The 27,263-nt window shown below is 39.0% G+C and overlaps 1 protein-coding gene across 1 annotated transcript in view; it reads left to right on the plus strand.

The window, feature by feature from the left end:
* The window catches only part of GLIS3 (GLIS family zinc finger 3), a 319,845-nt gene that overhangs the window by 238,829 nt on the left and 53,753 nt on the right, over positions 1–27,263 (plus strand). The window contains exon 5 of the mRNA XM_090275841.1: positions 15,810–15,954. Within this exon, the coding sequence (XP_090131967.1) occupies positions 15,810–15,954 (145 nt within the window). The remainder of the gene's footprint in view (positions 1–15,809; positions 15,955–27,263) is intronic.

Genomic DNA, 27,263 nt, shown 5'->3' on the forward strand with positions numbered 1-27,263 from the left:
ATAGAGGACAATGTGCAACATTGACAACACCTGTTTCTGCTTCTGCATCTTGACCTGGTCTCCTTTCTCATTCTGTCAGAACCAGCAAGACCAGTGTAGCCTAGGGTGGAGCTTCTGAGATGCAGTTCTGGCAGTGGGAGTGGCCCCTGGCAGCCCTCATCATCCTTCTGTATTTCTCTTGGACTTTTTGGCTTTCTAGTCTAAATTTCTGGGGTGGGATTAATATATATATATATATATATATATATATATATATATATATATATATATATATATATATTCTTTTTTTTTTGAGATAGGACTTTTGTTCATTGTAGGGGGCACATGACAATGAAAAAGACAAACTTAAGTCAGTGTTCAGAGGAGGAATAGTAGATACTAACTGTGAAAGTGACTTTGGCAGAGGCTGTATAGACTACTGGAATCCATAGACTAGAGAAGTCCAGTTCCTCTCTTGGGCTTCACCCTAAAGAGCTTCTCTGAACCAGGCCTTCTTTCCAATGACCAAAGAGAGGAGCTCCTCTTCCCCAAAGCATCAGAAGGTCTTGTGATTCATGCATCACTCTAGATGTACTGTTCTCGGATGAGAAAGGGGAAATTGCCTTCAGTAAAATGCTTCTGCATGTTGACAAAAATAACCCCACAGGCAAGCTCTTATGTTGCTGGCATAACCTCAGGGCTTAGAAAAAGACTCTGGAGCAATGTTAAAGGTTGTATTTGGAGTAGTGACCAGGTACACCAGGGCCACAGATGATTATTTATTCAACCAGGAGTAAGAAGATGGAAGTTCTCATCTTGGCTGTGTAGTTTGTCAAAAAGAGAGCGTGAGTGTGTCATTTTGGGCCCACTCAGCTTGATATTTCTGTGTTCTGCTTATCAAATATATACTAGACATTGAATCTTTAAAAGCATGGTAGAAAGTTGGATTTGTTCCCAGCCCTTCCAGATGAATGAGAGATATGAAGTATAAATGTAATGAATTAGCATTTCCTATTGGAAGGATTGCTCATTTGCACATTTCAAGAGGCAATATATAAATGTGAATAGTATTATCTAGTAAAATTTGGCATCAGTGGGGACTGAGTATTATAAGGAAATAAACTTCCCAACTGTCTTCTTTTTTTAACTTCTGTTAAGGTTTCACTTGGCTAATCCCAGTTTTATTCTTAGTTGATAATTTTGGCATGCTTAAACTACCTCACTCTTTTTTTCCCCATCATATTGCATGAAGACATGATTTTATCTGCCTTTAGGGTCTACCCTAGAGAATAAGCATGGATTAATGAATTCTTAGCAGCTATTGAGTCATTTGTTATTCATTCATTTATTTGTTCACACATTTCCCAAAACATTTATAGAGCACCTTCGATGGGAAAATAATTGCTGTTATAGCTTGCATGATCAAACAGACATGGTTTCCATTTATAAGGAGGCTTTTTGTCTTCTGTGATACACACATTCACACATAATTTATAAATAAGTATTATACAATGCAGAAACCACACATAGCATCAGAGTGATACAAAGAAATTGCTGTTGGAATGTTTAAAAAGGAAGAAATGGCTTTGGAATGGAAAGACCTGGGAAAACTTCAGTAAAGAGGTGACACTGAGTTAGACCCTGGAGAAGACGGAGAATATGTTGCAGATATGCAGAGGCCAGGGGAAAGGGACTCCAGATGAGGGAGGCTTGTGGCCAGAAGTACAGCATGAAACATGAATGAGAAGAAACAAGGATTGTAGGGGAGAGGGTCTTGCCTCTGTGTGACATAGACATGGGACATGAAGTTAGACAGCTAGGTGAGAGCCAGCCTGTTAAAGCCCATGAGTTTGGGCTGTAGGCGATGCTTGGTAGAGAGTCACTAAAAGGCCTTGAATGGGCAGAGTGACATTGTCAGAAATGTACCCGAGGAAAATTAAACTGACTCTTGAGTATAGGATGGATGGGGGAGCAGAAAGCAAGTGCACTTCATTGAAATGGCAGCCTTCAACCTTCAGAAGTAGGCATTTAAAAAATTGTCCAAACACTCATGCACACTAAAATCAGCCTTAAATCTTTTTCAGACAATTCATTTTAATTAAATGAAAGGAATGAAAAAATAATTTCTGCAGTTAGTCTCTCCCCACAGTTGCTAAACTATAGTATAGGCATGGACTGTTGTCAGAAATGAATTCAAAGGCAGACAATAAGGAGCTGGTAAGATGGACGGGGGAAGTAATTACTAGATAGCTGGATGCTTTAATTAAACCTTGAGAATACTTGAATAGAAACGAAAATGCTGCACTTTACTTGATAGGATGGAATGTGTGTAGTCATATTAGAGCTGATGTCAGGAGGAGTTTATGAAGTTATGATAGATGAAAACCCCTCTTCTTGCTTTGAGTCTTCACAACCCCTTCACCAGGCCCCAAAGGATGAAGGAGGATGTTTCTCATGGCTGTGTGAAAATCCATATTAATACTTCTCTACTTATCTAAAAGAAATCATCCTTTAATATTGAGGTGTTCCTCCAGATGAAATTTGAAACTACCTTTGAATATGTCCATTTATGTATCATTTTCCACTCAGGAAAAAAGCAATACGATCTTGGTGTCAGTTTTAAAATAATATTGACTCAGGAGGAAAATGGTGTTTTCACAAATGTAACAATACAAAAAAATCCATGCTGAATGCCTCTCTGATTTCAACATCCTTTTTGAATCTCAGCTCCCCAGTTCTGTACAGATTTTGGTAAGTAGGACATCTAGATGAAGTATTAACATCCCTAAATTGTTCTGGAAATGCTTTGTTGGTGGTTTTGATTTCTGATATATTTTGGACTTTTCCAGAAGTCCAAAGCTAGCTACAGTCTTTTGAAATAGAATAATTTTAAGGTGATATTTATCTTTCAAAGCTCTGCTAATGACTAGAACACTGTTTAGCCCCAGACTCTGTTTATGAGGCTAAGCAAGAGCCCAGAGGGTTCTAACTGATATTACTCCTAGCAATCACAACAGCTTCTACTTCTAGAGTGGAAGGAAGGGAAGGAAGGGAGGGAGGGAGAGAGGGTGGATGGCAGAGGGGGAGGGAGGGAAGGAGAAAAGATATAAGAAGAAAAAAACCAAGAACTATGTACTATACTAGCTACTTTCCTTAGGTCACTTAGTGTAATCCACAGTGTTGGTGTTATCACCTCCATTTTACAAGGGATGGCACTGAAGCCTTCCTAGGGTAAATATCTTCCAAACGCCACATATTAGTAGGTGGCAGAGCTGAAATTTGAACTTGTATCTACTTGACTACAAAGTCCCTATTTTTTCCTTTGTCATGTTGCTACATTATGACATATAAAAGTAAGAGGTTGATAAAAAGGGAGAAAAATACCCAAAAACTGGATGGGATAAAAAAGAAAATAGAAATACATGTTAGTGTTACAATTCTTCCATACTGGATATTAATGAAAAAAGTAGTAAAAGAAATAGTTAACATGAATTGAATATTGGTAGATCATATATTGGTGAAATATTTTATTATATCATGTTATCCTTACAACTATCTTATAAATTTGGTGGCATTATCCACTTTGTACAGAGAAAACAAAGCTAAAGAGATGCTTAACAATGTGTTCATGGTTGTCTAACGTTTCATAAAGACATGAAAGTGCAAATTCAGGTATTTTAGGTCCAGAGCCCACACACTTATCTTTTCTTTCATGATCCATATTGTGGATAAGGTATTATGTAAGAGGTTGTTAATAGCTTAGTGTCAATAGGGCATGGGCTATTTTTAGAGATAACTCACTCTTTGGCAGAGATTTAACATCATCTTCGGTGTCAGAATATTTTTACTAAGTTTGCAAATGGCATCAAAGTGGAGAATGTGGTGGCCAACTGAGTAATTGAGTCAAATGAAATGCAGCCAAGAGATTCTGTATCACCAAATGGCAATGGAGCTTTAAAAAGTTTTCTTCCAAATATAAAGAAGCATCAAAAGGAAAGAGCATCACATATAAAAATATACTTAGGGATTTTACTTAATGGCAAGTTTTATTTGAGCCACACTCTAAGCCCTACAAGGACAGGGAACTCAGTCATCTTGTGTGCCACTTTATCTCCTAGGCCTAACAGAGTTTTGGGTGCAGGTGAGGGCCCAGTGAATATGGACTGACTAAATGAATGAATGAATGAATGAATATAACATGGATTTTAGAAAGCTATTGACTCTTTTAGGCTGCATCAACAGAGGTGGAAAGTTTAGAACAAGAGATATGTTTGTTCTGTTATGCTCTGTCCTGGTCAGACAGCTGATTCACTACATTAGTATTGAGATGTCATTTGCACATTGACCATTGAAGTCCAGGGTTGAGAGTAATTGGGGTGATGAATGAAATAATAGGCTATGTGGGAGAGAAGGGGCTGACACTTTAGTGACTTCCGTGTGCCAGCTGCTTTCTGAATCCTACCTCATTTAGTTCTCAAAGTGACCAAGATCACTCAATGGCATTATCCTCATTTTACAGAAAGGAAACCAGATTCAGGCAAGTGCATATACCCCCCAGGATTACACAGTAATTGAACCACAGTGTGTCAAACTAAAAGGCTCAAGCTCCTTCCACTTAAGTATCCTCTTGGATATAAAAAAAACTAAAGATGTTCAACCTGTAGAGAAAAAACTGCTAAGGGAAGGCTGACAAAGAAACTAAATTACAGACCTTTTCATGACTGACATTCCATAATACTACAGCATTTTGAGGCTTCTCAAATATTAAAAGAGCTAACAGTATAGTAAAGTGAAATTATTTTGTGTGGTCTGGGAGAAGAGGGGAGGAATAACCCCAGAGAGTGGAAATTATGGGGCAGCAGATTACAATTCAAGTTGAAGCAGACTTTCTAATGATTAGACCTATTCAGCAATGGAGAGAACTGAGTTGTAAGGGAGTGAATTCCCTGTCATCGAAGGGATTTAGACAAAGGTTGGGCTGCCACCATGTTATGTGGTAGTGTTGTGCAGTTCAATACCATACATTTAAATTTAAATGAATTAAAATTAGCTAAAATTAAAATTAAAAAATCTAGAAAATTAGATAAAATCTGGTTCCTCAGTTGCACTACCCACATTTCAAGTGCTCATTAATCACATGTGACAAGTGGCTACCAGTTAGTACAGCACAGCACTGTTCCATCATGATGAAGGTTCCGTTGGATAACACTGCCTTCGAGTTGGTACATGAAATTATTGGACTCTGTTTTCTTTTTACTTTGAAGTTCTGTTCCTTTGACCATTTCCCATATATCACCTTTTTTGATAAATAAGCACTAGTTTTGTAGAATCTACACTAGCACTGATTTTTTGTGCCTCTTGTTGAGATATACCCCAATATATGTACCAATTCAATTATTTTGGTATGTTCAGTAATCAGCTATGGGTAAAATTTTGGCCTAAGGAGTCACTGCTGACCAGATAGGTAGTTCCTATATAGAAGTTCAGGGTGCCTGACTGGACAGGACCTCATATTCCCAAGGAGGTTTCTTCTAGTGCTGTTTTTCACTCTCGTATCTTTTCCTCTTGGCACATTGGTCATTCACAAAGGAAATGAATTTGATAGCAGATCGTTGGAGATTAATTGCCTATGATATGCCAATGCTACTTCATAAATGTCAGTGCTAAATAATCTCCTAAAGGGAGAATTTTTAGATTCAACTAGAAATTAATTGTAATTAATGTAATAGGTTAATTCATTGTAATTATTTTTAAGCCTTTTGGCAATGAGTTAATTCCCTGGGATCCATATTGCTCCAAGTGTCATAGAGAATGCTTGATGAGAATGTTCTGGTACTAAACCTTAACCCTCTGGAAAAAAAAAAAAATGCCTGCTTGTCTTTCCTTCTGGCTGAGTTTCTCCAGAAGTATGTTTTGGTGGCATTTGATTTCTGGAGAACAAAGGAATCTGTACAAGGTGATGCATAAACATGTACAGCCAGATAGACTGTGCTCATTGGAGAAGGGGAAACAAAAGGCCTTTGATTGTGCTTCGTTTTCTTTGGAAGTGTGTCTCACTGCAGACTAACAGAGTGCCTTTGCTCTTGGAATAAAATGTAATAGAACTGAAAATTGAAGAATCTGGGCCCTTTTCCCTTTCCTAATTATTTCCACTTGACTCACTTAATCTTGGACGATTATTCAGTCATATCTGAAATGAGAAAATGATGGGAGTAGAATTTCCGTCTCTTGTTTCAAGAGCTTATAAACATTAACAGAATAGTCTTGAACAAATAAATAAATAAATAAATAAATAAATAAAAATTGCAATTGACGTTGCCTTGTTTTTATAAGGAAAAATCCATGCATTGTTAGGGAAGCAGCTCAAATTTCCAAATGAAGGAAACTTGTCAAGCCTTGATGGGTGATTTCATTATTAACATTGAAAAACTATCATTTGGAACAAGTATTTCATAATGGGAAATTGGACAGAAGCTAAGGAGCCAATTTGTTTATATGCACCTGGATAGAAATTAAGCCCTAAAATGGATCATTTGATGATCAGGATTGTTAACACTCAAAGTCTCACAGACTGGTTTCTGAGACTCAGAGCTGTCTCATTTCTTCCCAGTATGTCCATGAGCCTTACTGCAGATTTATGAATAGAAATCCTAATAGTTGCTGAGACCTAGATCGGGACTCATTATGCAAAAAAAAGTTCCTGACAACCGGAACTATATAAAATTGAAGCTAACTGCCAAGATGAAGAAGTTGCCCATTACTATCAGGAATCAAGCAAAGTCTGAGATCCACTTACTGGGAACACTCTTGGAAAGTGGTGCACAAGTTAAATGTTTGGCCCCAGTGATGTATGAAGCCCCTTTGAATGCTGATTATTCTTGTAAATTATGGTTTGTTTTTAATTTAGACCCCAGTTGTGCTTTTGGTATTATCCATAATATCTCAAAACATCCCATTTTCATTAAGCATCTAGTTACCATACCCCTGGTATGCAGCTGAAGAGAAGGGAGGAGTGTGCATCTGAGCATCCTGTGAGGGCCGCTGAAGGGTTCTCCGTGTTCCTGAACCAAATCGAACAAGTTTGGAGATGTTGACTAAGTTGGGTGCTCCTGGAAGCAGACTGTGAACTAACGATTCAGGTGTGCATGAGTTATTAAAGAAGTGCTCCCAGGAGAATCCAATCAAGGAATGAGGGAAACGGAAGAAGCTGGGCAGGGGTGATCCCGCTGGGAGTGCTGGAGCATAACTTAAAGCTCAGTTTACTGCAATTCAAGGCAAAGGAACACTGGTAGTCATTCATGTGTGTGTGTGTGTTGGGGAGGGCGGTGCTAGCTGTTGGCTGTGAAGTACACAGAGCTGGGGGTAGGCATCACAAAGCTGGGTGTGCACAGATCAAAGGGACGAGAGAGGCTCTGGGAAGAGCATCGGCAGTCTCTCTACCATAGTTACTATCATCTGTATCTTTAAATTTTTTCTGTTAGGAGGGTAGTTCAGACACAACCTCACTGTATTTTTTAGACACATCCCACACCATGAGCAATTGTAACCTCTTTTAGATAAAGAATTGCATCTCATTCTTACAAATCCATCCGGCACTGAACAATTTACCCAGATGCTGGTCTCACCCTGCCAGGTGCTGTGGGGTTTTAAAACTTTAAAAGGGAGTTGATCAGCCAGGTTCTTGTGGACTGTACAGCATAGTTGTGCAGACTAAGCTCCTAACAGGAAATGAAACCCGATGCACATGTCCAGTTGCAGAACTGTTGAAAACAGACTTGGCAGTTCTCTCTGTACCCAGCATGGACTGGCCTGGTCAGAAGGGGCTTCATTCTGGAGGTGAGCAGTAAACTCTCTGAGTCTTGCACTGGGAGGAGCGAAGCCATACAAGGCAGGAGAGATGAACAGCATAATAAATGTGATGTTTGCAAGCAATGAGACAGTGCTCTTGAAAGGAGCAGGGGCTTTTGTTAAGGCCTGGAGGAAATGTCTGTCTACGGCATATGGTGGAATCACATCATGGAGGCTTGTCTTAGTCTTTTGGGACTGGTGTGCCAAAGAATAGGAGAGGATGTTTGTTTCTTGTGTATGGCATAATAAACTACTTTAAGAGAGTCTTTCTAAAATCCCAGGATGGATTGATGAGGGAAGAGAGCCTGGAGAAGTAAAGCCAATGGGTTGCTATTAGTGGTCCAGCCCCATCTTTGACCCTGACCCCGCCCTCTGTGGTCCAGCTGCCTATAGATTCACTCTACCTGGATGTCCTGGGAACATCTGAAACTTAACATTTATCAAACCAACCTGCTGATTTACCTCTGACCTGCACCACTCTTCTCCTTTGCTATTCCTCTAGCAAAAATGGTGGGGGACAACCTCAATTCCCCTTTCTTAGATTCCACACCTCATTCAGCTCTACCTTCAAAACACAATCTGATTGCCTCTCACCACCTCTGACTTCAAGCCATCAGCATCTGTCCTCTGGGTTATTGACATAACCCCTACCTGGGCTTTCTTGACCTCCTACCATAGTTTTCCAGTACTGCCCTTTTACAATATAAGACAAACCAGTTGCTTTCCTGCTCACACCCTCCCCCTCCCATTGGCTTGCTGTTACAACGAAGTCTTCCTGTGTTGGAGGCTGGACCTGACCTGACCTCTGGCTATTGCTCTGATCCCGAGTTCCATACTCTTCCCTTTGCTCCTTTGCTCGCCCCTCTCCAGGTGACTGTTCTTAGAACCCACCAGCTTGTTCCTGCCTGAGATTTCTTGTCTGTGTTCCATCTGCATCCAGTGCTCTGGCTGCATGTCTGATTCTCTCACTTCATTCAGGCCTCAGCCCCTAATGTCCTCTCCTCACAGAGGCCTTTCCTGACCGCACGTCTGAAAGCGTGGGGGAGCATGGAGAAGCGTGTCCTCCCACACAGTCTGGTTCAGCTTCCCAGAGACAGGAGTGGGAAGAGGGAGGAGATCCAAGGGAGAAGCGGGGACTCAGAGAATCAGGAGAGAGATAAAATGACATCTCCTCTCATGGGGAAGAATGCTGCAGTCAGGGACACCCCTGGGTCAAGATCTTATTTCAGGTGTTCTGAGGCCACTGTGTATGCATGTGCTAAGGATGTAGATCTTAAGGAACAACATGTGCCATGCTTTATCTTTCTTAACTGTCAACATTCACATTATTGGCCCAGGACCAAAACAGCTGACAAACCTCCAGGGGAGGGGACAGTGAAAACCACACAGCAGTGGTCCATTCTGTTTCTCCGTCTCTACTCCAACAGAGACCCCTTTCCATAAAGGGCATGGTGTCAAAGGCTACACAGTGGTGATGAGATGCACTTGAAACTTTTCCAGAGAACTGGGGGCCCTTTGCTCTTTTTTCAACTAGACCAACATCAACTGATAGGCGTATGGCTAAAATATAAAAATGTCCTAAGAGGAAAGGGGAAGTGTGCAGTATGGTGGGGGAAAGGAGAATGTTGGGATGGGATATTTATTGAGTCAATATAATATAACTTCAAGGAACCTGACTTTGGGTTCCAACACACCCGAATCCAAGCCTGACCTTTACTAGCTGCATCATCTAGCTTTTTCGTCTTTAAAATGGAAATCACAACAGTATGTATCTCCTAGGGTTGCTGTGAGACAGTATTGAGCACACTACTTGGATTTTATATATATTTATTGAATATTAGAATGCAGTCTTTAAGAGTGTGTCACGGTAACTGAGTACACCCAGTCCCTTTCTGTGGGATTCATGTGCATGATGTGCTTTCCTTCCTGACCTGAAATATTCATCATAAGCTTGTGCCTTTCAAAGTGCATCCTGTATCAGTCAGACTTTTTCAGAGAACCTTTGGCTCTTGAGACCTTTTCCTGATTAGATGAAGCCCACCCAGATTATAGAAGATAATCTTTTTTATTTAAAGTTGACTGACCGTAGATGTTAACTCCATCTATATAGAATTCCTTCACAGCAACCCTAGTGTATGATTGAATAATTGGGCACTATAGCCCAGCCAAGTTGATATAGGACTAACCTTCAATGTGTCCATAACTCACAGCTCATGTGGGCTGTCAAGGAAGAGGAGGCAAATTGCCTATATGGTTGTGGATAAAAATAGGGGTTGAGATGAGTCTCCCAGGAAGCAAATGGAGAACCTTACAAGAGTTCCTTACTGCACCAAGACTAAAAGCCAAAGTGCTAATTGAAGGCTGCAGAGTCCTGCACGGTCTCCCACCCCACCTTTCGACCTCATTTCCTATGTCTGTTTCTAGATCACACCCCACTTCAGCCACACTGAACTCCTGCAGTTCCCTCCTTCTGAACTCTCTTCCCCTTGATATGCACTTAGTTAATTTCCTCAGCTCCTTCAAGTCTTTGCTCAAATATCTTTCCTCAGCAAGACCTCAATTCTCCCCAACATTCCCAATCCCACCCATCATTCTCTCTCTCTTCTCTTTTTTTTTTTCCACAGTACTTACCAATTTCTATACAGTTTACTTAGTCAATTTGTGACCGTTTACTCCCTCCTCTTGAACTTAAACTTTTGACCGCTGATATATTTAAAGCTCCTGGAACAATGTCAGGCATGTGCCAGATGCCTGCCTGTGGCCCAAGAAGGATTTGTTCAGTGGGTGGATGAGAAGGATAAGGAAGGACAGTGCTACTCTGAAACTAACGGAGTTCGATTACGGCAGCTGAGTAGCGTAACTCTGGGGGCATCATTCACATAGATTACAATGCGAATAGAGGCCCGAGGTGTTCTCCAACATAGCATCCCTTTAAACCAGATCATCGCTGGGCTCAAATTTCCCTTCTTTCCATAAAGAGCAGTCAAGGTTCCATAAAAATCAAGTCTCTCTCCTAAGAGCAGGTATTAAATGATTGAATTTTTTATCCCTCTGGAAGAAAATATTTATTTAAATTGATTGTAAGACACGATCTTATGTAACCATTTAATACTACAGGTAACCCCCGTATAACATGGTTGTTAGGTTCCTAACAAATGCCATGTTATGTGAATCCGTGTTATATGAAACAAAGAACTAGTACAAAAAGGGGGGTTAGGTTCCGTAACTTAAAAAAAACATACTATTAAATTTTTATAATTAAGAGAAATATCTTTATTAAAGCAATTTTCATCAAAAATATTACATGTTCATATGAATTAAGTAATATTTTCTTCGTCATCACTACTGAGCTCCATTAACCGAAAGCATTTTCTTTTTGACACAATATCCTCATCCTCTGAACTTTCTTCAGCATTATCTTGATTTCTATGCTCTACTTTTTGCAAAAAATCTGTTATTTCAGATTGCTTACTTTTGGCTGAGAGATCTTTATAAATTTCGTTATACAGTGCTAAGCACTTTTGAAGTTCTCTCTTAAACTATGTGCTCCTTTCAATGCAAAGATCTTCATTTAAGAAATATGACTCTAACTGTTTGGACAAGTCTAGGCCTTTCTTTATGCTTTTTAGAGTAAACTGATACGACATATGCGCTCTAATGAAAAATTTTAAATATAGCTATCTTTTGCCCTTAAAACCTTTTATCGCATCCAGTATTGTATGGGGATTTCCCTAATTTCATGTTATACAGGAGTTTTCCCCAATTCTCTAACCATGTTAGAGCGAAACCGTGTTATAGAAGTGCCATGTTATAGGAGGGATACCTGTATTATGAGGTCTGAAGAGAGACATAATAAGAAATTGTTACATGAGGTCCATGTATTAAAGATAATTCGGTTTTTATAATTTCCTATTTTCATAATTTGTTTTCTCTCCTCATAACCAAAAAAATTCTAGCTCTCCTCATCACGATTCTTAGAGACTGGTGGTTCCGAAAGTGGGGTCTCAGACTAATAGCATCATCATGACCTGAGAGCTTGCCAGACCCACAGAATCAACAGTTCTGGTTGGGGCCTGCAGGTGGTTCTGATGCATGCCCAGGTTTGAGAACCACAGTTAGAGACTATCTCCTATTGAAATATTTTCCTGTCTTTTTTATATTCCTAGCAGCTATGACGTTTTTGAAATACACATTAATGTAATTTCTTTTATATAAATCGTTGAGTTTCTTACTCCAAATATAAAAACATATTTTATTGAAAGATCTCTCTCAGAAGATTCTGCTATGTGCCTCCTGCCTCACCCATTAGATAATTCCTGAAATGTTTAAGAGCCTGAAATGATCTGGAAGGCCCTTTCCTGGTCATCTAATATGGGTGGGAAGGAAAGAGGGTCAGTAAATTTACATTCATTACTGCATTTCTATGCAGATGGCCCTTCCTTGGAAATTTTGCATAAGGCCCTCAAGGCTTGTTTAGTTTAACAAGTGGTTTCTAGAACCATGACTAATCGCAGAGAAAACCAAATTAACTCTCACCACAAAGTCGTATAGAATCAGACACTTCGAAAACATGAATGCTTGTTGAAGCTGAGGAAGAATTGCCTGCCTTTGACTGCAGGAGTGACCATAGCCACAAAATTCCTTGGAAAGACCTCATCGGTGCTGATAACTGCAACACCCAGGAGCAGTGGGTAATAGAAAGCAGAGAGGCATTCGTGTCTATGCTTAGAAGAACATGTGGGCCCCAGATCACATTTTATCAAAGGAAAATAAATTAAAAGTGATCACCAGAACTCATTCTTCGCCTTGATTTTTTTCCAGTTTCTCTTAGTGGCATGTGTTAGGTTAGTACCTAAATAACAAACATACTTTCTAAAGGCCCTGTGAGGGTTAGGCATTAACTCAGACAGTCTTGATCAGAGATTCCAATGTGGCAAAGCTGAGGAAATTATAATATAATTATGTCTCATTCACTCCATGTGTTAAATGCTCCTTCCCTAATCTTAGGGTCACTGTGTCATTTTCATATTCTTGGACTAAGACTTGAACATATGTTTGTCTCTTTATGAAGCTTTTTGAAACCCAAGAAATACTGCCCTCTAAATAGTAACTTACTGATGTCTTGTATGTGTGCGTATGTTTTCCTTTCTGATCAGAGTATGGGTCAGAGTCACTGTTGGTGGTGTGCTGGTAGTGTTTAACCACCAGCTCTCCATATAAATAAGTCCCGGTTGGTAATATTTGCCAGTTTCCATGGTGCATATATTCTTATTATAATCAATTTCAAGCTATCAACCTGAGATCATGGCATGAAAAGTTTGGAAAAGATACACACGATTGACACTCTTGGATTAGTGCATACCAGCTCCAACAAGTCATTGGAATGTAGAAAATTTGGAAAGTGGAGGAAAAGATTTTTTTAAAAAACAGGTAATAAATTCATGATAGTGCCTCAAGGAACAAAAATCAGTGTTAATATTGGATTACATTTTCTTACAGTATTTTGTCTGTGTGTTTTTATGTAATTGTTATTTTGTACATATAATTTTGTATTTTGCTTTTATCTTCATGAGCACTGTTTTATGGTTATATAATATCCCATCAAATTGATATAAGATCATTTCTTAGTCCTAATTGTGGACATTTAAGTAACATTTCTTAATTTTTGATATTGCTGTAAATAACGCTTTATTTTACTGGAACATTGGGTATAATCTTCCTTTAACTTCTTGCTATTTCCTTAAGTCAAATTTTATGATCAAATGGTTGAATTTATGGATCTAGAAAATATTGCCAGATACCATCTACACAGTTTGTACCAGTGTACACTTCTACCATGCCCTGGCTGGTTTAGCTCAGTGGATTGAGCGTCGGCCTGCGAGCTAAGTGTCGCTGGTTCGATCTTCCAGTCAGGGTACATCAGAGAAGGAAAACTCTGACTCCAAAAAACCTCCGCTGCCTTGCGGCATACCTCTTCAGGGGAAAGGCTAAGGGAGTAAACCCCGACAGAAAATCCGGAGCCGGAGTCCCTAAGGCGGTTTGACGTTGTAGTCAACACCGGCAACTCCTGCGGCGCACCTGAACCCAAGCTGTATCGACTCCGTCTTTCCCTTGGACCCTTCAGCTGCGAAGAGAGGGGGGGTCTGCTGCATGGGCAACAGCAGACCCTCCATATTACCCTGCCCAGGCTCTGTAGCTTCAGCGTCATCGCAAGATGTCGATTCAACACGGGAGGAGACAGATACCATGTCACTCCCGAGTCGGACTGCACAGCCATTCTTGGCGGTGCAGATAGACTCTGAAGAAGCTACACCATCGTCTCTCGAGACGGACGGCTGCCGACGACGACGACGACGACGACGACGACGACGACGACACTTCTACCAGCAGTGTTTAAGAGTGACTCTATCTTAACTACCATTACTTTTTAAAAGGTTTTAACAATTTAATAAGTTAAAAAACTTTAACATTGCATTTCATTGTAAGTGTGCTGAATATTTTTATGTTTATTGTCATTCTTTTTCACCATTTTAAAATTTTATATTCATGCCAATTGCTGCATGATGAGGCATTCCCCACCCAGGAGATTCTGTTATCTGCCTCCCGCTTCAACCATTAGATAGTTCCTGGACCAGAGATTATTTAAGAGTTTTACATGACCTGGGAGGCCCTTTCTTGGTTGTCTGTTCTGGGACGGATGGATGGAGGGAGGTGGGGAGGGAGACTAAATTTATTCCCTCTCCCACTTACATCTCTGGTTTCACCTTCTATTTCTCTTTGGGCCCCAGGCTGACACCAGTCCAGCCTTACTGTTCCTCAGATAATCCAGGCTCACTGCAAGGCAGACAGGTTCCCCCCAAATGTCTATAGGTCTCAGTACCTCGCTGCTTTCGAAGCTTTTTACAAGTGCCATGTCCAAGAGCTTTTCCCTGATTCAGATTCTCTCTAAAAATTGCCACCCCTCATCCCTACTCCCTCACTCCCTTCTCTGTACTGCTTTTCCCTTCGAGAGCTCAAGTTCCCTAAATATTTCTAGTGTCTGGAGGAATGTCTGACAATAAATATTTGTTGGAGGAATAAGTATACTCCAGCCCTACATCTAAAGGTTTAGTTTTGTCTTGATAAAGACAATATCAATTTATATAATCCCTTTAAACACTGGAGATGGTAACTATTTGCAATACCTGCAACAAATATATTAAGGTATTTTTTTATATAAGCAGAAAATATTTTTATGTAACTAAATCTTATATAGTGATTTTTTTTTCTATTGGAATTACACTTACAAAATTCTTTTTCATAAAGAGATCAGATAACTTTTCACCTAGACTTTATTCTAAGATTTTTATCACTTGATTTTTTTGTAACTCTTTAATAAATAAAGAATTAATTTTGCTATTGTAATTGAATTACAATCTAATTTTTTTTTGTCATGTAATCTACTGTTGGGGTTCTGTTTCTGTTAATGACATTAGTTTTAATTGTGTTCCATACTATTTTAAAATTTAACTTATATATTTTCCTATTATGTAAAATCTATAGGCACCAAATCTCAATGGGCATTTCTTAGTTACTTCCAAGATATTGTCATGGTAGTATCTCTGTATTTTCAAAGCACTTTCCAGTCTGGACTAAATATACTTGAATTTGTTTTGTTATCACTACAAGTTCTGATAAGACACAGAGCAAACAAAAGGAAATAGAATAGGAAGTTGGGTTCTCAGAAGTCAAAATATCAGGACTAATGTCAAATCCGCCTCTAGCCACATTTTTTTTTTCCTGAAGTACTTGCCAGGTGTTGCTAGGATTGGAAAATGGACCCTTTTGTTGATTCTGGTAAACCCAGTGCTTAACCCATGGTTGTTGCTTGATAAATATTTGTGGATTGAATTGCATTGAACCTCAGGGCATGATGCCATTCCAAGAAAGTATTCCAAGGAACAGCTTTCCTTTTCCATCTGTCTTCTGTTTTCTCCTCTTAGTTGCGGTCCAGCGCAGAGCTGCATCCTGACCTGCTCACGGATTGCCTCACTGTGCAACCTCTGCAGCCGGCCACTTCCCCACGAGATGCTGCTGCAGATGGGGCAGTGGAATGCTCCCCGGGGCCTGGGCCTGACCTCTATCCAGGTAATGACAGCAAAGGCAGACCCAACCACATCAACTGATTTTCTCTAGGCCCTTCACACTGGTTAAATGGAATGCTCACATGAGTAAAATTTTCCTAAGATCATCTGTATTTCACTTTATCAATGGACTGCCAATTATCCCCCTCCCCACCTTCCCATACAAATTCTGAGCTGGCTTTGGCAGCAGACTGGTTTTTTTACAAAGTAAAGTAACACATTAGCTTTTTTAGTTCTGAATTTCTGCCAAAAGTTCAGTGCACCCATCCTCCCCAAGTATCTTAAACTTACTGATTCAGACTCAAAGGACATGCTTCCCCTTTAAGCAGGTAACAGGCTCCATGTGGATTTCTTAATGGAATAGTCATTGCCTTCTTTGCATTTTAAAAGGAAGCCCCAGGTTTCTACGAAAAATATCACACCAGTAAACCAACTTGTAAGAATGTCCATTATTGCTCGTCAACCATTGGGGGGGTGGGGGTGGGGTGGAATGGCGCTCCCAGACCAACTTCCCTCTGCCTGGGTTTGAATAACAGATAATTTTGCATTTGGAAAATTTCATGTGTTGTGAAAAATAAGAAAGGATTAATATGTAATAAGGAAGTTATTTTTTCATTTACTTTCTTAGCCTGGGTTTTTGTGCATTTTCCACTCTCATGATGGTGATGTACTTCTGCAAACAGAAGTGGTTAGCATCCTCGCACATGGAAAGCTCTTACTGTCATGCTATGAATATGAAAGCAAAAGTCCCATCAGCTCCACGTTTCAGACAATGGGAATTTTCTATTTTCTGTGGATTGCAAATGCTACCCCCACCCCCATCTGATTCCAGAGCCAGGTTTTGGCAGAAGACTTTTTTTTTTTTTCTTTTTAAACATACTAATAAGCCATAAAGAATTAAGAATTTACTGATACATAACAGTGGAATGGGAAAAAGACATGCTTGCATAACTTTCTAAACTCAACAGTTCTCAGTTGATCCAAATGCAGGGGAAGGAGCACTGAGTAAATACAGTATTTCAAGGTCAGTCATGAAGACATACTTCACATTGTCCCAGTGTTGGTGGCCCTTTACCAATTGCTTTGGCTCCGTACTCTTGGAGACAACACAGCCTCTGCTTTTTGAGACAGTAGGACATGAGATTAAAACTTATTTGAAGGGCTGACTAAACCTTACAGAGGTTTTGGGCCCATATATACACATGAAATATGCCAATGTACAATGTTTTCAGCACACAAATGTTTTGTATTAGACATACATGAAAAAGGGTGACTAGCTTTTGTTTGAACATAGGTCTGTTTGATTACCCAAATATTTAATATATGAACATTTATTTTAGCACATTAAATTAACAATCAATTTAAACATCCAATATAGCACTCCCTACTTCTTCAGTTCATAAATCCATGATTTTACTATAGACCTGGAACACAACAGTGAAAAAGTCAAAGCTAACCAGAATCAATTGCAAAATAGGCCAACATCTAATATATTTTCTAGTGATGGGCTAGTATTGTTCATTTAAGTCTCTTGGAAAAGCGTTTAGGAAGCAATGATATCTCTCAAAACATTAGGACCTTTGCTGCATGTAGCACATGTGTGTATGGCTCGTTTTCAAAGCTTAGGAGTCACATTTGTCTTGGTGTGTATTTTTTATATCTGGCAGTGTTCTTAGAGTTTTTAAGAGGTTTAGTTTGAAATGACTTTGTCATTCCAAACAATTTCTCTTTTTGTTCATGATACATTTTTAAATTTTTTATATTTATTTTTTAATTACAGTTTACTTTCAGTATTTTGTATTGGTTTCAGGTATACAGCATAGTGATTAGACAATCATATACTTTACAAAGTGTTCCCCCACTATTTCCAGTACCCAACTGGCAGCATCCATAGTTATCTCAATATTATTACTTCCCGAGACTATTTTGTAGCTGTCAATTTGTACTTCTTACTCCTGTCACCTCTTTCTCCTAGTCCCCCTCCTCCTTTCTCTGGCAATCATTGGTTTGTTCTCTCTGTTTATAAGACTGTTCTACATTTTCTACATTAGATCTTCAAAAAGACTTTGAGTTCTTAGCTTTGAGCCTCCAGCCAATGCCCACAAGCTGCCATCGTGGGCAAGGAGCCTGTGTTGCCAGTGTCAACAGAGCATCTTTAGATTTATTTGAATTTTCTGCAACTATGAGAACATTTAAAACAGACGGTAGCCATCTTCCTTAACTTTTTTCATGGAATTTTACTCCTCGAATTAGCTACTACCTGTGAAAGTTTATCTTCCCTACTTCTTTCTTTATTCTCGCTTCCCTCAGGTGGTTCTATTCTACTTTCTTTGTTCTTGCCTTAAAAACAAACAAACAAAAAAAAAAAAAAAACACATTTATTTATTTATTTAAATTTATTATTTTTTGCTGAGTAGACAAATAACAAACCCAGAGTAGACAAATAACAAACCCAGAACAGAACAAGGCAGGGGGAAAAAAAACTAAAGAACAAAAATTTTAAGCCTTCCTTCTTCCTTTTAAAGTTCTAAAAAATGACTTGCCAGGAGCGCATGTTCACACCAGTTTTAAACCTGTGCTAAAGATCTAGGGAAAGAAGCCAAACAGTGAAAAATGCCAAAGGAAAAGGAAACTGTTTATCAATTAGTTAAATGTAAAATCTGAAGCGTTAAGGCAATTTGACAAAGATTAAGACTTGGCTAAATGGCAAAAGTGCTTGGAGTCATTCCCTTTACATTCTGTTACACAAAATTGAGAAAATATTTGTTTAATGATTGTCAAGCACTTAGACTTTTAAGTGCTCATAAATTGATTTATAATAAAAATATTTTGATGGAGACTTGTTCAGTACATATGGGCATAGGATCAGAAATAGTTTAGCAAGGAGCACCATGATTTTTTAGAAGCTATGATTGAGGACTCATGTTTTGAAGAAGCTATGGTTTTGAAATGGAAATTTTTAGTGGGTAGTAGACAATGACTTAATAGTCTGGGAGAGGGTTAGTTAGTAGCACATTGAGATGACCAGGGAAGACGGCAGTTCTGACACATATGATTCTTGCAAGTCTCCTAACATGTTGGCTTCCCCTATTAAAACAAACATTTCAGTTGCTAAGATAGAATTGATTGGAAAGGATTGCCTGAAAATACTTCTATTTCTGTGGAAGAAAATAATGCCCCAGATTAAAGCAGCCAATATCACTTGGAACCACACTGAAGATGATTTTTTAAGTGAGGTGTTTACTAATCTATTGGAAATCATGGGGCTCCCCAGGCCTGCGCCTCAGCTAACCTGAGAGCAATTTTGTGATCTTACAGGAAGGTCGAACAGTGATGAGCAGTTCTCAACAATGGCTCACTTATATTTTCTGACCTTTTATTAAGAAGTTTTGAACCCGAGATAGTTACTACCATCGCCAGCCTGTAAATTTAGGTGATTTATCTGATAATCTGAGGGGGAAGTATTTCATAGCCAGTAGATCGAGGTGTGCATGCCACTTTTAAGTCTTAATGTCTGTGTAGATCTTTTCATCGGCTTCCTGGATAAATTAGTGAAGCAGATAAGCCTACAGTTAGAGATTCTGCAGTATCATGGACAGCCTGAACCAGTGCCTGGTTCTGGCAGAGAGTCCACTCACTAGCAAAGAATGCTCTGTGGAAGAAGATCTGTCCCATGAGTGATCACAAAAATGATGGTTCCCTCTAAATTGAAACTGTACTACACGTTTGCTAAAATATGACTTTTGCATATGGTCTCAATAATGAAGACATCATAGAGGCCAGTGTGGTTGAGATGCTTGAGTCTCACGGAAGGCACCCATCAAGTGAGGATCTAGTGCAGCTAGAACAAGGAAATATGCAAGAATGAGGGAATTTTATTGATATCACTTCTATTGGGTTATAAAGTATTTATCATGACTTAGAGCTGCTGAATTATCCCAATTTTGAATGTAACCTTAGATTGTTCAGGGAAAAAAGTGTTATTTTAAGATATTATAAGGAAAATAAAGATTTTTTTTTTTTTTTTTAGAGCGGGAATTTTTGAAGATGTATATTGTCATTCCCTTTCCCTCACCTTCATTGCTAGGAATGTGAAGGGTTCTCTTATAATAGCATCACTTTTGTAATAAATAGCACTATATTAAATTTATACAGGATTTAACATACTTTGTAAAATAGTTAATGTTTCATTTTAATCTAATGTATATATATTTTCTACATTCTTCAGCATATTTGCTATCTTGGGACAACTAGCAGATTTGTAGGGGTTAGAAATAATTTTATATACAAGTGCCTCCTATAATCCGCTCTCAAAAAGCAGTTTTTAATTTAGGGTCTTTATTAGAATGTTCTAAATTGGCACACAAATTTCTCAATAGGTTAAACTTTATAGGAGAATTGTGAAGATCAGTAACATAATCTATAAAAATGTCCTTTAAAGGTCATTATAAAAAATGCAGTAGTTATTACTTGCATTGCCTTCAAAATCTCTGCTTTGCTTGAAATTTATCAGAGGTGAAAAAGGAGCAGAACAACTTGAAATTAGTGGTGGACAGAAGGAGGTAGAGAATGTGGTTACAGAAGGGAAACATTTGTTAATATCTTTGTCATCTTCTGCCGTTACCTTGAACTGCTGTCAAAATCCTGTATTGTTCAGGTAACATCTCTTGCATCTGTGATTTATATACCAAGTTGGATTGCAGAACTAGTGAGAGCAAAACAAGCTTCATTTTTCTCTTTTGTAGAAACTGATAGTTTAACCTATAGATTTCATCCTCCCTCACCCTGAGTCAATCCTTGAGTGTGCATTAACTCACCTGGAAAACTCGTGAAAATACAGATTGCTTGTCCTCACTCCCAGAGTTTCTAGTTCAGTATATTCAGGTGAGTCCCAAGAATTTGAATTTCTGTGCCAGGTTTTTCTGACAAGTTCTCAGGTGTCACTGGATGCTGTTGGTCAAGGGACCACACTTTGAAACCCATTGCTTTGGATCATAAAATGTGGAAATGTGATTTCTAGCAAAACATGATCTTGGACTTGTAGGAGTTACAGTAAGAATTACCCCTAATTAAACAGATTGGAGGGAGGATCCTTTCACAATGGATATGTATGTCAGATCACCACGATGTGTACCTTAAATATCTTATAATTTTATACATCTATTATACTTCAATAAAAGTCAGATTTTTAAAAATAATTTAAAAATTGGAGCAAAATGTTTATCTGAAAACAAAGTGATGGAAATCTGTCCACAAAACAATTTAATGATGTGGCTGATGTGCAGTATATTTATAATGATAAGTAGAATAATACCTCTTTGGTACTTATAAATAAATAATTACAAAGATGATAAAACTAAATCAAATAGTGAGGAAGAACAAAAGAGTGTCCCTGTAGTATATATTTGTTTCTCGCTACAGAAAACCTATAGATGGATATTAAGTTTGTCTTGCCACCAGTGTTATAATGGCACTGCCCATATTTTGATTAAGAGTGAGATCTTACAACCACCCAACTGAAGAAAATTAAAATTCCTATTCCCAGCCAGCACAGGGCACATTTGTATGTATGCTGCTAATGTTAATGGCTCTTTATGTTTGCAAGCTGCTTAATTTGGTGCTTCAATTTTCCATTTCCACATATTCTTTTGTATTCATGTTAGTTTTCACGCAAGATTAAGCTGAATCATTCAGTTTTACAATATGTACAAGTTTTTTCTGTAAAAATATTTTTGTGGGTGAGTAAAAACAATTTCATGACTCCCGAGGAGGAGAGGAAAGAGTGAACCTGGGCGATTGTAGCTTTATTCCCATTGGGAAAAGTTATGGTTGTCTTTATACCAGTATTTTTCCTTCCCCTCATTTTATGTTATTTTTCCTGCACTAAAATGAGGTGTGAGAAGGAAAGATGTGTACCCCAAGCGGATCTTAGGAAAAGGATTAGTGGTAAGACAAAACTCAGGATAGAATTTCTCAAATGAGGAACTAAAACCTTTTGTGATTAATAAGTTATGGGGCAAACTTCTGGACCCAAAGTTCAGACTTTTTTGTCCCAATTGAATTACCTTCCAATAAAAGAGAGAAATACGTACTGCAGTTTTGTCTCCTTCATGTGAAGAAGAAAGAAACAAGAAAGTGGGCATTTTCAGGGTGTTTATAGTCACAGTGAAAAGTTTATTTTTTATACTTGTAGGAGCATTGAAAATAAATGTTAAGAATAGTGTAAAACTCTTAAGTGAAGGACATTACTGAATTAGCTTGGATATTACCTGTTACGTTTTACTATTAACAGTAATAAGAAATCATACTGCAGGCACTGAACAAAGAGGATATTGTGACTCATTCTAGGAGACCAATAGCACTGTTTATGAACACTGGCTTCAATAGCGTCTTCTTCAATATTGTCAGAGAATGATCTGCCCCATTCCATTCAAGTGCCCTGGCCATGACTGGAGCCATTAACACTGCTTTGACAGCAGTCATTGATTCATCAGACATTACAGCTACCTCCTTGGTGTCTTAACCTAGTTTTCCAACCTAAGTTTCAAGGCTGCACTAGCCTTGGTGTCATGGTCTCATGACACCATTTCTAGTTGCTACCTGGGCTCTGTTTCTGGACTCCAGTCCTGTTCTCTCAGTGAATGTAGCTGCTCAAGTCTAGCTTTTGCTTTGACTATTCACAGGCTCCGACTTCAGCACTGAGACTCACCCTAAATGTCTGCTGACACCTAACCATTCCCTAAGAAATCAAGTTTATAATCTCCACCGGAACTTTTCCCTGGGGATTTAGTAAAAGTCCTGTTTCTACCTCCTAGGAGAGGCAGCAGAAAGGGGACTATTCACTATTGAAAAGAAAGGGGGATAAATTCTTATCAGCAGGCATAGGAAAATGCACCGTATGCTTATCACGTTTTCTGAGAAGTGGATGCACTTCATGAAAAATGCAGTGCAGCAGCTGCCCCCAGAAGATGTGATTGGTAAAGGAATGGTCTAGGGTCCATGGTTCTGAGGTGTACTAAGGTACTATATAAAAAGGTAAGGATGGGGAGTATCGTGTGTCTCTTTTCTTAAGTCATGTTATTGGCCGTGTTTTATAAAGTCCCTCTGACTATCTGCAGAGCCATCCTCTGTTCAGATGGAACACTTACAAGTGGATATGTTACTCCTTCCTTTAACTCAAATTTATTTACCTCTTACTAAGATTTGTTGCTGGATTAAATGACACACAGAGTGCTTAGGACAGTGCTTAGGACAGTGCTTAGCACATAGTAAGTATTCAGCATCTATTAGCTGTTATTATTGTTGCTTTTATTCAAGCACTAGAAAAATTCATATAGTTCTGTAAAGAAGATAGGGAACAGGTGCCACAAATTACAGTAGTCCCCCCTAATCCGAAGTTTTTCTTTCTGTCATTTTTAGTTACCTATAGTCAGTGGTAGTCCCTGGCTGGTTTGGCTCAGTGGATTGAGCGTCGGCCTGCGAGCTAAGTGTCGCTGGTTCGATCTTCCAGTCAGGGCACATCAGAGAAGGAAAACTCTGACTCCAAAAAACCTCCGCTGCCTTGCGGCATACCTCTTCAGGGGAAAGGCTAAGGGAGTAAACCCCGACAGAAAATCCGGAGCCGGAGTCCCTAAGGCGGTTTGACGTTGTAGTCAACACCGGCAACTCCTGCGGCGCACCTGAAGCCAAGCTGTATTGACTCCGTCTTTCCCTTGGATCCTTCAGCTGCGAAGAGAGGGGGGGGTCTGCTGCATGGGCAACAGCAGACCCTCCATATCACCCTGCCCAGGCTCTGTAGCTTCAGCTTCACTGGAGAGGACACTCCAGCGTCATCGCAAGATGTCGATTCAACACGGGAGGAGACAGATACCGTGTCACTCCCAAGTCGGACTGCACAGCCATTCTCGGCGGTGCAGATAGACTCTTAAGAAGCTACACCATCGTCTCTCGAGACGGACGGCGGCCGACTCGAGTCAGTGGTGGTCTGAAAACATTAAATGAAAATTTCAGAAACAAGCAAGTCATAATTTTTTAATTGCACGCCATTCTGAGTAGCATGATGAAACCTCGAACCATTTTGCTCTGTCCCAAGAGGACCTGAGTCACACTGTATACAGTCCCCGACCATTAGTCACTTAGTAGCCATCTCGGTTATCAGATCTACTGTCACAGTATCACAGTGCTTGTGTTCAAGTCACCCTTACTTTACATAATAATAGCCCCAAAGCATAAGAGTATGATGCTGTCAATTCAGATATGCCAAAGAGAAGCCTTAAAGTACTTCCTTTAAGTGATAGTTGAGAGAGAGACCACATTCATGTAACTTTTATTACAGTATATTGTTATAGTTTTTCTATTTTATTATTAGTTATTATTGTTACTGTCTTATGTATATAATGTATAAATTAAACTATCATAGGTATATATGCATAGGATAAAGTATAGTATACATAGGGTTTGATACTCTCTGTTGTTTCAGGCATCCACTGGGGATTCTGGAACATATCTTCTGTGGATAAGGGTGTTGGCTACTGTACCATATCCACTACTCTCTCTCTTTTTTTTAATTTGTCGAGGGGAGCGGTGGAATGGAAGCATGAAGAAATTGGGAGTTTAATCAATATCATTTAGTGAATAAAATAAAACTAAAATATAGCTCTTCACATTTAATATTTCAGTAATTTACCCAGTAGTTCATATAGTCTTTTTTTAAATTAAAAAAGTCTACTGTGATTCTCTAAGGAAAAATAAACTGAAATAAAAAAATTAAAAAAACCATCACTCAGGTGGCAATGCCTCCAAAATCACAAAGTATATGTGATCCTTTGATGGGTATTAGAGTTTCCATTTTAAAAATTGCATGGTTTTTTTTGGTTTCATTTTATAGAGACAACATGCAATCATTAGCTCCAGTCCTGGCTCTTCACTCACTAGAGGTTTAGTTTGGGGAAGTTACTTTTCCTCCTCTATAAAATGGTGGTAAGAATATTGATTCCCTAGGACTGTTGTGAGGATTAAGTGACATCACATAAAAGAATTCTATATGCTCGCTGCAGCTGGAAGATGCTCAATCAATGTTCTTTTCCTTTTTTACTTCCTCTCTTCTTAAAAGCTTAGAGAATTACTCATGAACCAAGTCAATGCCTGTGACAGGGACTAGAGTCCTTCTGTCCATTCCTTTTAGTACTGGGTGCTAGTGCTTTGCATTCATAAGTAGCTGTCCTGAGATACACCGTTCCTTCTGTGAAGAATTCAAGTCAGGCTGAGGACTCAGAAATCCCATATTCAAGACCTATTTTCTGATCTACAATTTAGACAATTTTTCCATTGCCATGAATTGTTGAAGTACACTTAGGCTGGTCATACAGAGTACCAATATGCCAGGTTGACAAAGTGAACTTAATCAATAGTAATGAATCTGTGAGGGTGAAGTAGATGAAGGAAAGAAGAACTAGGATTAATGGCCTTGACCAATATGGTTGTATGGTCATTGGCTTGGCCTTGCTGAGGCCTTGGTGTCCCTCCTGATGTCATTAAATCAACTCTTCCAGGTCGTGTCATTTATTCTCAGTGTGTACTCCAATGGTGTCAAGAAAACTGTTCTTTTAGGAAAAAATTATTGTTATACTATTACAGTTGTCCCAATTTTTCCCCCTTTGCCCATGTCCAAGGGTCATTCATACATGGTCTTTGACTAGACCCTTCCTCTTCTTTCCTCCCTTATTCCCTTCCCCTCCCCTCTGGTCGCTGTCAGTCTGTTCCCTGTTTCCATGCCTCTGGTTCTGTTTTGCTCCTTAGTTTATTTTGTTCATTATATTCCTCTTACGATCTCACCTCTAAGAAAACTATTCTTGGCTATTTGCTTACCTCGAATTTAGTTGCCAAATTTTAGAAAAAGTTCCTTAGTCTTTGCATGATGGTTCTAAATAGTTAATACATAACAGACAGTTTATTACCCCTCAAGTTAAATCTGGCCAGCCTGTCCCCTATTTTTGCATGGCCTCAGAGGATGGTTTTAAGATTTTTTAATGTAAAATGTAAGAAAGACTATTAGCCTTCAGATGAGCACAGTTGGTCAAAGAATTGAGGGCATTGCCTCTTGCCTGCAAAGCCTAAAATATTTATTATTTGACCCTTCACAGAAAAGATTTCCTGACCACTGCTTTATACTTATATTTGGGACATTCATCAGTGACTGACTGAAATCAAGGAAACTTATGGCTTCCATGTATTTGATCAACTTTTGTTTTAAAAGTCTGTTAATACTTGCAGGTTTTTGTTTATCCCCCTAATATTTCAGATATAGCAAATAGGTTAGTAGTCTGCTGGCCCATAGGGTTTTTAGAGATTTTTATATAATGCCTAATATTTTAAACAGGTAAAGTTGGAAGGATCCAGACCACTTGTACTCCAGACCTAGCACCCCTAGTCCTCCCTGGGGCATTCTAGGGAACCCCAAATGTTGTGGCTCTCCAATGGAACTATGTATTATAGGTAAAAATCATCACATTGCAAGGAGACATCCGCAGAAATAGTCTGGGCCATGGTGGAAAGGGTATGAGCCTTAACTAATGTGGTTTCCTCTTAGGAAGAAGCTGCCAGAAGACTGACATGACTCGGTTTGGGTTATAATGAACTCAAGGCTGGTGAACATAGCAGAGGGAGTGGTCCTTATTTTATTCCACCCAGGTCTATTTTTCCTACAAAGAGGAGAATCTCAAACTTTGAATATCACTGGTTATGTTTTCTAAAATTTAGACTTCTTGTTTACATATAAGTTAATCCCCAGAAGAAAAATATAAAGTTGAAATATCAAACTTGAGGAACACATCTGGTCACATTCCAATAGGGAAGATGCTTACTTCCTCACAATACACTTTCTACCATCAACAAGGATGTTTGAAATTTATATAACTGAAGGCCAAAACCTCCATTCCAAGGTAGAGACAAGTCTTCAAATACAAACGCCTTGAGAAAGGGTATGTAGGGGCATAAACTCATGATCACATGTGAATAACTTATCAGAGTTTATCTTGAGAGTAAAGTAGGAGGTAATACTGAGCAACTAAGGGAAAATGGAAAGAGCATTCACTTCATGAGCCAAGTGTGAAAAAGAGAAAAGGGAATTCTCTGGAGACAAAACAAAACCAGCTTCATCATCTATACAACTTTGCCCAGGCATCATGATAATTGCAGACTTTGAGTTCCCCAAAAAGGCTATTGCTACTCCATTTTACAGAACTAGGAAAGGGAGAGGTTACCTGAGCAGAGTTAAGTGCTGGTATATCAGCCCTGGAGTTGGCTGGAAGAACA

The sequence above is a fragment of the Furipterus horrens genome, unplaced genomic scaffold (assembly GCF_987537825.1).
Source record: "Furipterus horrens unplaced genomic scaffold, mFurHor1.1.pri manual_scaffold_4, whole genome shotgun sequence".
NCBI classification, from domain to species: Eukaryota; Metazoa; Chordata; class Mammalia; order Chiroptera; family Furipteridae; genus Furipterus; species Furipterus horrens.